This window comes from Lactuca sativa, chromosome 5, assembly GCF_002870075.4.
Source record: "Lactuca sativa cultivar Salinas chromosome 5, Lsat_Salinas_v11, whole genome shotgun sequence".
In the NCBI taxonomy this organism is placed as follows: domain Eukaryota; kingdom Viridiplantae; phylum Streptophyta; class Magnoliopsida; order Asterales; family Asteraceae; genus Lactuca; species Lactuca sativa.
In genome coordinates, this window is record NC_056627.2 from 236034225 (window position 1) to 236046194 (window position 11970).

The window sequence follows — 11970 nt, forward strand, 5'->3', positions numbered from 1 at the left end:
TTTAGAAAAATAAATATATTTTATTACGTTTTTAGAATATAGAAGTATATAAATATGTATTTTTACGTTTTTAGAAGTATATATATATATATATATATATATATATATATATATATATATATATATATATATATATATATATATGTAAAAATACATATTTATACTTCTAAAAAACGTAAGTATGTGATATTTATTAAACATTTTTTTCATGTATAAATAAGTTTTTATGTATGAACATGTATGCTATTAAAGCATACTTAGGGAAATAACATAAAATATTTGTGAATTTAAGGTTTTTTGCAAATTTGATTTTATGGTAACATGAAAACCTACTATTATAATTATAGATAACAAAAATAAAAATAAAAAAAACATTACAAATCTTAGACATTAACAAACAAGAAATTGTCAAATGGATAAAACCAACAATAATTTACAAATTTATGGACTTTCATGTCAAAAACCTATTTTTTATTGGTATTCGGTGGGTGATTTAAACAAAATTTTCTTGTGTTTCGTTAGGTATTTCCATTAATTTCTTTCTTGTAGTGTAAAGAATGTTTTTTTTGAAAGAGGTAGTGAAAAGAATGTTTTGCAAGATAAGTTGTCATTTTGTATAGAACGAGTCTTTATGTTAATTCAGAGCTTAAATATCATTTATATTAGACATTGTTCGAAATTCTTTACTTTAGTTGGTATAAACATGACTATTAGAGTTTGAGTCTTCTTTTCATGTAGAATCCCATATATATTGTTTGACAAAACCTTTTTATTATTTTGTATATAATTTATAGAGGTACGATTGTATCCGTAATAAGCTTTTGAAGTTTTGGCTATTTTCCACATTAGTTGATTTCAAGTTCATAACATTTCATACTTCGTTTTTGGACATTACAACATTTTACTAATTATAAGTCCAATCAACATTTTCAGGAAATTTGGTCCTATAAAATATGTTGCTACTCATTATTGTGGGAATGTGTTTCATAGATTTCGGCATTGTTATAAAATATGTTATTATTTTGGTTAAAGAAAATACCTACACGTGTATTATATGTTGTATATAATGAAAATTAACCCGAAGAAAGTTGCATTTGATACATTTTGACAGATTGACAATACATGGATGTAAATCAAATATACAACTATACAATTGTGCCCACATGGGGTCCAATCCTAGAATTCAAACTCCCAAACTGCAACTACTGAGACTTAAAATCTCGTTTGTTTCTCAAAAATGCCAACCCAAAACCAAATGGCTATACGATAGGGGCAAAAGGGTAAAACACCACCTCCAGGTGTCCCCACCAATACGACCCACGACCCACACGAGGTTATAAAACAAAATTCATGTCACTAGCTATTACTTCAATCAATTATAAAAATCATACAAGGGTTTGATGCGTTCTAACATGATCAATCAAACTATTAATCACCGAATAAATCAAATCCGCCTCACGATGCGATTTATCTCTCGCGATAAAAACACGAACTTCATTATTTATTTCAATCCAACTACATCCAACTTCTTTCACCACCCCATTTCCTTCCATTTTCTCTCTCACCTTCTTCACCTCACTCCACATACCCTTACTTGCAAGAATATTAGAAAGCAAAACATACGATCCACTCTCTTTCGGATCATTCAAAATCGCCATGTCACCCGCATATTTACCTAATTCGACATTTCCAACAACTCCACACGCGCTTAACAAACTCCTCCAAATCACCGCCGGAGGGCGTATCGGTAATTTCTCAATAAACTCTTTCGCTTCATACACCCTCCCGGCTCTCCCCAATAGCGACACCATACACGCGTAATGCTCCACCCCGGGTGAAATACCGAATTTACCCATTGTTGAGAAGTGATCGAACCCTTCTTTTACAAGGCCCATATGATCACAAGCCGAGAGAACAGCTATAAACGTGACATAATTCGGTTGGATTTTTTCATTTATCATTTTTTTAAATAATTTTAAAGATTCTTTCGCGTCCCCATGTTGTGCGTATGTTGATATCATTGAATTCCAACAAACAATGTCTTTGAAAAACGTGGAGTTGAAAAGATTTTGAGCGTCTTTTTTGCTTCCACATTTCGCATACATGTCCAACAATGCGTTTGTGACAAATGGGTCGAGGTTTAAACCCGTTTTCAAGATCTGGGTATGAAATTGGTGTCCATGGGAAAGGCTAACAAGGTTACTAGATGCTGTAATTAGTGCTACATATGTGAATTCATTTGGTTTTTGATATGTAAGTTGTAGTTCTTGATAAAGTTTTATTGCGTTTTCACTTTCTGATACATGGGTATACCCTGAAATCATAGCGTTCCATATTACAATATCTCTTTCAGGCATTCCATCAAACAGTTTGCGTGCATCAGATGTGAATGAACATTTTGAGTAAACATCTATCAGAGCACTACAAGCAAATACATCTAATGAGATACCGAATTTGATGATGAAGGAGTGAATTTGTTTACTAAGTTCTAAAGTGGTCAAAGAAGCTGAAACTCCAAGAAGACTAACAAAAGTCAACAAACTCGGGTCAATTGATTTGACTCTCATTTCATGGAAAAGATCCAACGCTTCATCAAGATTTTCATGTCTACAATACCCTTCAATCATCGCATTGTAACCAATCACTTTGTGGTGTTGGATCCCATTAAAGACTCTTCTCGCATCAATTAGACAATTGCATTTGGAATACATGTCGATTAAACTATTGTTCACAAATTCATCTTTTTCAAGATTTGTTTTGATAGTATAACAATGTATTTGTCTACCTGGATTTAGCGCTTCAAGTGAAGCACATGAAGTTAGAACACTAGTACATGCGAATCCATCTGGTTTCCAACCATTTTTAGTCATTTCAATGAACAAATTCATAGCTTCTTTATCAAATAAGTTCTGCATGTAGCCAGATATCATAGTGGTCCATGATATAACATTCTTGAACTCCATGTGATCAAAAATCTTTCTTCCTGTTTTCACTTCACCACATTTCACATAAAAATCAACAAGAGCATTGCTAACTGAAATATCCATGGATGCTTCTCTTCTCAACACAAAACCATGAATTTGTTTCCCTCCTTTGAAAAACCCAATAATGGAACATGCAGTTAAAGCACTAGAAAGAACATATCTATCTGGAACAACATTATTTTCCTTCATTTGGGTTAGTAATTGTAAAGAAACTTCACTCTTTCCTACTTTTGAATAACCAGCTATTATTGTAGTCCATGTTCTTGCGTTCTTAATTGGTAAATTATCAAATATCAATCTTGCATCTTCTATTTTGTTGATTTTGGAATAGAAATCAACAAGTGAAGTACCCACATAAACATCTTGATCAAGACCTGTTTTAACAACCAAACTATGCAGCTGAGAACCCTTAACCACATTTCCTAACTGAGTTGTAGCACTAATAACACTAGCTAATACGTACTCATTTGGGGTTTTGTTAGAGGATCTTTGGAACATGAGAAATATCGTCCAAGCTTCTTCACTGTATCCATGCTGTGTGTAAGAAGAAATCATCGAAGACCAGCTGCTTATGTCTCTCTCAGGCATTTCATCGAACAATGTCCGTGCATAGGTTAAGTTATTGCACTTTGAGTAGCTTTTGATCAATATGTTTGCAAGAAGCGTATCAGATTGAGACCCGGATACTATGATCTGTCCATGAAGTGATTTAAAGTAGGAATTTGGGTTATCAGTGGCGGAAGGTGACTGTAAAAGCTTAGCAAGTTCATGCTTTCGGCTTCTGCGGTTGATTATTTGAGATGTGAAGTTGGAGAATTTGTAAATTTTAGAAAATTGGGGATTCATAGTGGTATTATTGCATGATGGTGCATCGAAAAATAGCTACATATAAACTCTTACATGCTTTGATTGCTTTCTCATTCAATTCGAATGTGCATCTTCATCAGCTTTTTTACCATCTCCAACCCGCCCATTTTCTATCTCAATAAAAATCGACGTAAATAGTGATTTGTACATAATTTATTACTTACTTTTTATAAAAATAAATATATTTGAGAAAATAATAAGGGGACGTTTGATTTGTTTTTAACTGTGGCCAAAGTCCAATCTTCAATCCCCAATGCGCTTGTTTGTTTTGCCTTCTGTATCCTTGGACTCGGTCCAAATTAGAGACTCGGTCCTCAATTTTGTGTTGATTCGGTCCTCCAACAAAACCAAGCTGACTCAGTCTTTCTTTAACTTTCACTTATTTACCCTTCTGTAACGACCGAAAAATTCCAACTAATTTAAACTTTTCAAAAACAACCCGATTTCATTAAATTATTACAAAAATGTTTTCAATACAATTTATTTAGAGTATTCCCAGAATCACATCACAACATAAACATGAGGAGCGGTACGATCACGCCTTCGCCTTGCCACGGTCTCCTGAAGAACCTGAAAAACATTAAACCACAACTGTAAGCCCGAAAGCTTAGTGAGATATCCCTAAAATACCAACCACATATACCATACACGCATACCATGCCATATCATATCTGATCACAGAACAGCCATGCACTTCGGGTCTACTGTGTGACAGGTCCGCCGCACTGGCCAACAGTCCATCTGGTCCACCCTCTGAGTCTAGCCATATACATCGAGTCTGCAGTGTGATTGGTCCGCCCGCACCGGGCCTTCAATCCACCTGGTCAACACTCTGAGTCTACAGTATGACTGGTCCGCCCGCACCGGGCCTTCAGTCGGCCTGGTCCACTCTCCGAGCCTCGGTACGTCTGGTCCGCCCTCTGGGGCCTACAGCCTATCCGGACCGCTCGTTGGGCCTTCGGGACAACCGGTCCGCCCTGGATATCTTGGCCTACAGCACAAAGTAGGACCCGCCTCAACCCAACTCCAGTTCAAACAACCATGTGCACATAAACATACAATCATATAACAATTCATAGTCAACAAGCCGATCAAACGGAGCCTGCCTTAGCTCACGCAACTGCAACTCAATCTCTAACTCACGCCGCCTGGCGGCTTTCTGCAACTCCAACAAGGTATCACATGTTTGCGTAGACACAAACTGTCTAATGTCCCTCTTGAGCATGCTCAGATATCGAGACATTTGAGCCTGCTCCGAAGCGAACTCAGGGCAAAACATCGCCCTCTCAGTGAACATCCTGATGATCTCAGTCACCGACTCCGAATCCTGCTTCAGCTCAAGGAACTCCTGAGCCAATCGCTCCCTCTCCACTTACGGAACATAGCGAGTGCTGAACATCTCTCTGAACTGATCCCATGAAACCGCAGCCCTCTGCGCATCCGAATATGACCCCGTGGTCAATCTCCACCAATCCTTCGCCCCGAGCCTCAACAGGTTCAGAGCACACCTCACCCTCTGATCAGCAGGGCATGAACACGTGAAGAAACACCCCTCCACGTCCGATAACCATCTCATAGCAACAATCGGGTCTTGAACTCCATCAAAGGTGGGAGGCTTCGTATTATCGAAGTCCCGATACTGAAAACCCCGACCAGTTCCTCCCCCTGCCGCTGTAGCCGCTGCGGCAGCCGTCTCTGTGAGATCTGCATAGCGCTCATCAAAATACTCAACCATGGCGGTCTTGATCGACCCAAACAGTTCCGTCAACTCAGCCTGGAACAACGCAGCAATCTCATCACACAGGATCTCACGAATCCTCGCATCCAGCTCGCACGTGCTTATCTGACCAATAACCTCGGGCGATACTGACCCGCCCGGAACTCCCTCTCCTGCTCCCGATCCTGACCCGGATCCACTCCCAGCATGCCTCGAAATCTCTATACTGAAAAACACCACAAAATCTCATATTCTTCCCACCATCCCGGGAACCAACTCTCAATCCAACCCTAGAGGTCATGGTTTCCCTGATACGCGTATGGGTCCTGTGCTTTCAGTAGTACGGGCCCATACTACCTTCCACACCAACCCATATTTGTATGAAGTACTACCACAACACCCTAGTGAAAACATACATAACAAACGCTCAACCCTCACTACTAGAGGAACACTGGAAATCTCCCACAAGGAAACTCTAGGCAAACAGGCATCATAAATCAGGGAACATTATCATGAAATCCTGAAGATCCCTAGCCTAGCACTAGCATGCTGTTCTATCAAAGCTCAAAAACAAATATCATGTATGGTATTTTGGGGTTACTTACTGGCTCCGGCTGATCGTACCTCCGCGTCCTCATTTACTCATTTTGAAAACCATTTTAAATTCTCTTTTGAAAACCCTCCTCTATTTGAGACTGGAGTCACACAAGTGTTCGTCCAATTCACTCAAACCAAGGCTCTGATACCAACTTGTAACAACCGAAAAATTCCAACCAATTTAAACTTTTCAAAAACAACCCGATTTCATTAAATTATTACAAAAAGGTTTTCAATACAATTTATTTAGAGTATTCCCAGAATCACATCACAACATAAACATGAGGAGCGGTACGATCACGCCTTCGCCTTGCCACGGTCTCCTTAAGAACCTGAAAAACATTAAACCACAACTGTAAGCCCGAAAGCTTAGTGAGATATCCCTAAAATACCAACCACATATACCATACACGCATACCATGCCATATCATATCTGATCACAGAACAACCATGCACTTCGGGTCTACTGTGTGATAGGTCCGCCGCATCGGCCAACAGTCCACCTGGTCCACCCTCTGAGTCTAGCCATATACATCGAGTCTGCAGTGTGATTGGTCCGCCCGCACCGGGCCTTCAATCCACCTGGTCAACACTCTGAGTCTACAGTATGACTGGTCCGCCCGCACCGGGCCTTCAGTCGCCCTGGTCCACTCTCCGAGCCTCGGTACGTCTGGTCCGCCCTCTGGGGCCTACAACTTATCTGGACCGCTCGTTGGGCCTTCGGGACAACCGGTCTGCCCTGGGTATCTTGGCCTACAGCACAAAGTAGGACCCGCCTCAACCCAACTCCAGTTCAAACAACCATGTGCACATAACAATCATATAACAATTCACAGTCAACAAGCCGATCAAACAGATCACACAGCATATCATCATCCTAACTGGGATACCGACCTAACCGGTCACTAGCATAGCATCACCCTACATATCAGGACACCGACCTCAACCAGGTCTCTAACATATACCATCCTAGCTACCAGGATGCAAACATATCAAAGCAATAACATAACAACAAATACCCGGATCTCAATCCGATAAAGGGCCGACCTTGGTGCCTTAGACCCTGTTGATATAGTGAGGATAACTCACCTCGCACTGCCGAAACTCTGAACTGAAGAAACAGATTCTCGAATCACCGACTCACCGAAAATCCCGAACTAGCCAACATAGCACAAATAAACATTAGGCCAAGCACAATACTCTTCTAAGGGTAAATTGACCATTTTACCCCTAACTCAATCCAGCCCAACACTAGGTAAGCTCCCAAGCCCACCAATGGCCCAAGGTCCAGAAGTCCAAAACAAAGCTCATTATTGGCCCAATTTACTAAATTGGGCCCACCTCACCAAATGGGCCTACACTCATGGTCCATAACAACCAATAGGCCCACACTACTCTAACCATAATGTCCAGTCACGGCCCAAAATCCAGCAGCCCAAATAACAGCCCAAACCCTAAGGCCCAAAATGAAAACCCAACAGAGGGAGTACGCTGAGCGTACCCTCCTTGGTACGCTGGGCGTACACGCTGATTCGCAATAGATGATTGGGGCACTGACTCGCTACGCGGGGCGTACTCACATGCTACGCGGGGCGTAACTTCGCTACTCATTAAGTCCTTATAACTTCTTAATGGCTTAAGATATTAAGCCCAAACTTCAGATCCCTAGGCCAAATATGCCTAAGATTCATAAAGTCTCAAACTTTATCATTTGGGACGTCCATAAAGCTCTTAATCCAAGGTCTTAATCCATTAAGACCCACTTATCTCACACATAGAGCAACCTCAGCCCTTGGGACCTGATTTTTCTCACTCAAGACCTCTCCTAAGGTCTGAAAGGACAGATAATCTTGACCAACTCGAAACATGCAACAAGATGAGGATTTTTGGGACAAGAATGGTGTCAAAGCTTCACAACACATAGATCTACACCATATGAAAGTCAAGCAAGAAGATTTATACCTCAAATAGGCTCCAAAGGATGATGTCTTCCCAGATCTATAAGCTCCAGCCGTTCCTCTCTTTCTTTGACAACTTCTCCTTTCTTCCTTTATGCTCTCCTTTGCTACTCCAAGCTTTTCAAGACCAAACACACCCAATCAAGGAGGTGGGACGGCTATCTTAGGGTTTCTGAGGTTAAGGGAGAGCTTATGGAGGCTAGGGTATGAACCAACATGTTCCTTATATAGTGGCTGACCCTAATTTTAGGGTTTTAGAACTCTAAGAGTACGCTGGGCGTACTCAGCCTTGCACCTGCGTCCATATACGCCTTACGCTGGGCGTACTCGGCGAGTCCACAAATTTCATATTTGTCCCTCATTTTCCACTTTTCCCACAGATGACCAAAATATCATTTCTCTTAAATCCTGGGGACTCACAATTAGGTACTCTTAGGAACGGGGCGTTACACCTTCACCTCTATTCACACATTTTTCAATTGCCCACCAATCCACCCTCGCCCTCGCATCGCCTCCGTATCAGACTTCTGCAATCACCGACCAAACTCCTTAAACACATTGCAATTGCTTACGCATCTCTGAAACTCCCACTTTGTCTCAATTTCTTAGGTAAACAACATCAAATGCAATCATCTCTTCCTCTCTGTCTGATTTCTCTTCATGAACTTGCCCATCCCTTTTCTATGATATATACATGTTATATAACAATGTTTTAGTTTGTGGATTTTCCCCAATTTGTTTGGAGATTTTTAGTTCATGGATTTTGCCCCAGCGTAACATCCCGAGTTCAGGAGTGCAAGTTCAGGGTTCAAAGTGAAAATGTGAATGGGCAACTCGGCGATTCCATGGGTGGACTCGACGAGTCGGGTCGCGATTCTGGTCGCGTGTTAAGTGGCCAACTCGGTGAGTCGGCGGCTGGACTCGGCGAGTTGGTGCTGTGTGGAGAAAACCCTAATTTCGGAGGATGAGCCCTTTATAAAGGACATTATACCCTCTCCCCAGCCTCTTTACCCTCTCTTGAAGTCCAGAAAACCCTAAGGCGCGTTTGTGAGTGTTTTGAGAGCATTTGAACCTTGGAGAAGAGATTTTGGAAGAGATCTTGGAGAGTTAGAGACTTGGAGCAAGGGGCTTTGCAAGGATTTGGATTTCCCTTCTGTTGGAGCTTTCATTTAAGGTATTATTTCGTTGCTTGGGATGATATTCATCTAGATTCATCATTTTGGAGTAATTGGAAAGAATAGCTTGTGATATTTTGAGTTTGGAGGTTAGATCTGAGGTTGCTACCTCAGATCTGGAATGGAGAAGGTCTAGAGTGCATTAAAGTCCCTGTTCTTGAGTGGTTGGTGAAGCCATCTTGTCCCAAAACCTAACCCTAGAGTGTTATATGCTTAGATCTCTTTGGATTCACGTAAAGTTTGCCACTTTATGTGATGGATGGGTTGTAAAAGGGTAGATCTATGGTTTGGATCATCTGCATGGCTTGGAAAGCTTCTGTATGGATTAAGATATAGGGGTACTCGGCGAGTCACAAGGGTGTACTCGGCGAGTTGCTTGAAGATGGGCAGGAACTCGACGAGTTGGAAAAACAACTCGGCGAGTTGATTGAAGATAGCCTTGGACTCGGCGAGTCTGTTCTTGGACTTGGCGAGTCTGGTCGTGAGGTCCTAACCTTCTTCTGGTTGAGCCGTGAATTGGTGAGTCAAGGGAGGACTCGGTGAGTTGAGTGCGAGGGGACTCAGAGTTGTGGGACTCGGCGAGTCTCGGGGTGACTCGGCGAGTTGAGTCACAGATTGGTGAGGTTCTAAGCATGGGGACTCAACGAGTCATCGGGTTGACTCGGCGAGTAGAGTCAGTCAGGAGGTTGACTTTGACTTTGACTTTGACAAAGGGTTGACCAGTTGACTTCCAGGGGCATTTTGGTAATTGTTGGCATTTGTTTTGAGTTCAGTGTTGGTGTTGGCTAGTAGTGGAGATCTTGTTAGTGGTCGGAGCAGCTCGGTCTTATCTTTTCAGTCGGCAGTTGCGAGGTGAGTTATCCTCACTATATCGACAGGGTCTACGGCACCAAGGCCGGCCCTTTATTGGATTGTGATTTGGGTATCGTTGTTATGTTATTGCTTTGCTATGTTTGCATCCTGGTAGTTAGGATGGTATATGCTAGTGACCGGTTAGGTCAGTATCCTGGTTAGGATGATGTTATGCTATGTGATCTGCTAGATTGGTTTGATTGGATGTGAATTGTTATATAATTGAATGTTTATGTGCACATGGTTGTTGGACTGGGGTTGGGTTGAGGCGGATCCTGCTTTGTGCTGTAGGCCAACATACCAAGGGCGGACCGGTTATCCTGAAGGCCCAGCGAGCGGTCCGGATAGGCTGTAGGCCCCAAGAGGGCGGACCAGACGTGCCGAGGCTCGGAGAGTGAACCAGGCCGACTGAAGGCCCAGTGCGGGCGGACCAGTCATACTGTAGACTTAGAGAGTGGAACGGGTGGATTGAAGGCCCGGTGCGGGCGGACCAATCACACTGTAGACTCGATGTATATGGCTAGACTCGGAAGGTGGACCAGGTGGACTGAAGGCCGGTGCGGCGGACCAGTCACACAGTAGACCCGAAGTGCATGGATGTTCTATGTTCTGTTATGATATGGCATGTTGTGTGTGTATGGTATATGTGTGGTTGGTATTTTGGGGGTATATTACTAAGCTTTCAGGCTTACAGTTGTGATTTAATGTTTTTCAGGTTCTTCAGGAGACCGTGGCAAGGCAAAGGCGTGATGGTACCGCTCCTCATGATTTTGTTTTTGATGTGTTTCTGGGAAGACTCTGATAATAATTGTATTGAAAACCTTTTTGTAATAACTTAATGAAACTGGGTTGTTTTTGAAAAGTTTAAATTGGTTGAATTTTTTTTAGAGTGTTACAAGTTGGTATCAGAGCCTTGGTTTGAGTGAATTGGAGGAACATTCGTGTGAATCCAGTCTCAAATCGAGGAGAGTTTTCAAAAGAGAATTTAAAATAGTTTTCAAAATGAGTAAAGGAGGACGCGGAGGTACGATCAGCCGAAGCCAGTAAGTAACCCCAAAATACCATACATGATATTTGTTTTTGAGCTATGATAGAACAGCATGCTAGTACTAGGCTTGGGATCTTCAGGATTTCATGATAATGTTGCCTGATTTATGATGCTTGTTAGCCTAAGGTTTCTTCTGTAGGAGATTTCTAGTGTTCCTCTAGGAGTGAGGGTTGAGTGCTTGTTATGTATGTTCTTCACTAGGGTGTTGTGGGATACTTGATATAAATATGGGTAGGTGTGGAAGGTAGTATGGGCCTGTACTACTGAAAGCACAAGACCCATACGCGTATCAGAGAAGCCACAACCTCTAGGGTTGGGTTAAGGGTTGGTTCCCGGGTTAGTGGGAAGTATCTGAGATCTTGCGATGTTTTTCAGTATGGTGGTTACGAGGCATGCTGGGAGCGGATCCGGGTCAGGATCGGGAGCAGGAGAGGGCGGTCAGGGTGGGTCAGCACCGCCTGAGTTTATTGGTCAGATGAGCACAAATGAGTTGGATGCTAGGATTCGTGAGATCCTGCATGATGAGGTTGCTGCGTTGTTCCAGAATGAGTTGCCGAACTGTTTGGGTCGATCAAGACCGCCATGGTTGAGTATTTTGATAAGCGCTATGCGACTCTCACAGAAACGGCTGCCGCGGCGGCTACATCGGCTGTAGCAGCGGCAGGGGGAGGAGCCGTTAGAGGTTTTCAGTATCGGGACTTCGATAATACAAAGCCCCCTACCTTCGATGGAGTTCAGGACCCAATTGTTGCTTTGAGATGGTTGTCGGACG

At 42.3% G+C, this 11970-nt stretch overlaps 1 protein-coding gene across 2 annotated transcripts; it reads right to left on the reverse strand.

Annotated features, from left to right (window-relative positions):
- Positions 1-1073: 1073 nt before the first annotated feature.
- On the reverse strand, positions 1074-4202 carry LOC111887246 (pentatricopeptide repeat-containing protein At4g39530). Of its 2 annotated transcripts, XM_042902751.2 has the most exons (2): positions 3448-3661; positions 1074-3358 (listed from the first exon to the last, which is right to left on the reverse strand). In XM_042902751.2, the coding sequence occupies exons 1-2, from the start codon at positions 3515-3517 to the stop codon at positions 1386-1388; spliced, it is 2043 nt and encodes a 680-aa protein (XP_042758685.1). In that variant the 5' UTR covers positions 3518-3661; the 3' UTR covers positions 1074-1385. The 2 variants fall into 2 exon arrangements, with proteins under 2 accessions (XP_042758685.1, XP_023739179.1); XM_023883411.2 differs by having other exon boundaries at positions 1074-4202.
- Positions 4203-11970: the final 7768 nt, after the last annotated feature.

Coding starts and splice junctions, on each gene's coding strand:
- LOC111887246 (XM_023883411.2), bottom strand. CDS start 3,830: ATGAATCCCCAATTTTCTAAAATTTACAAATTCTCCAACTTCACATCT.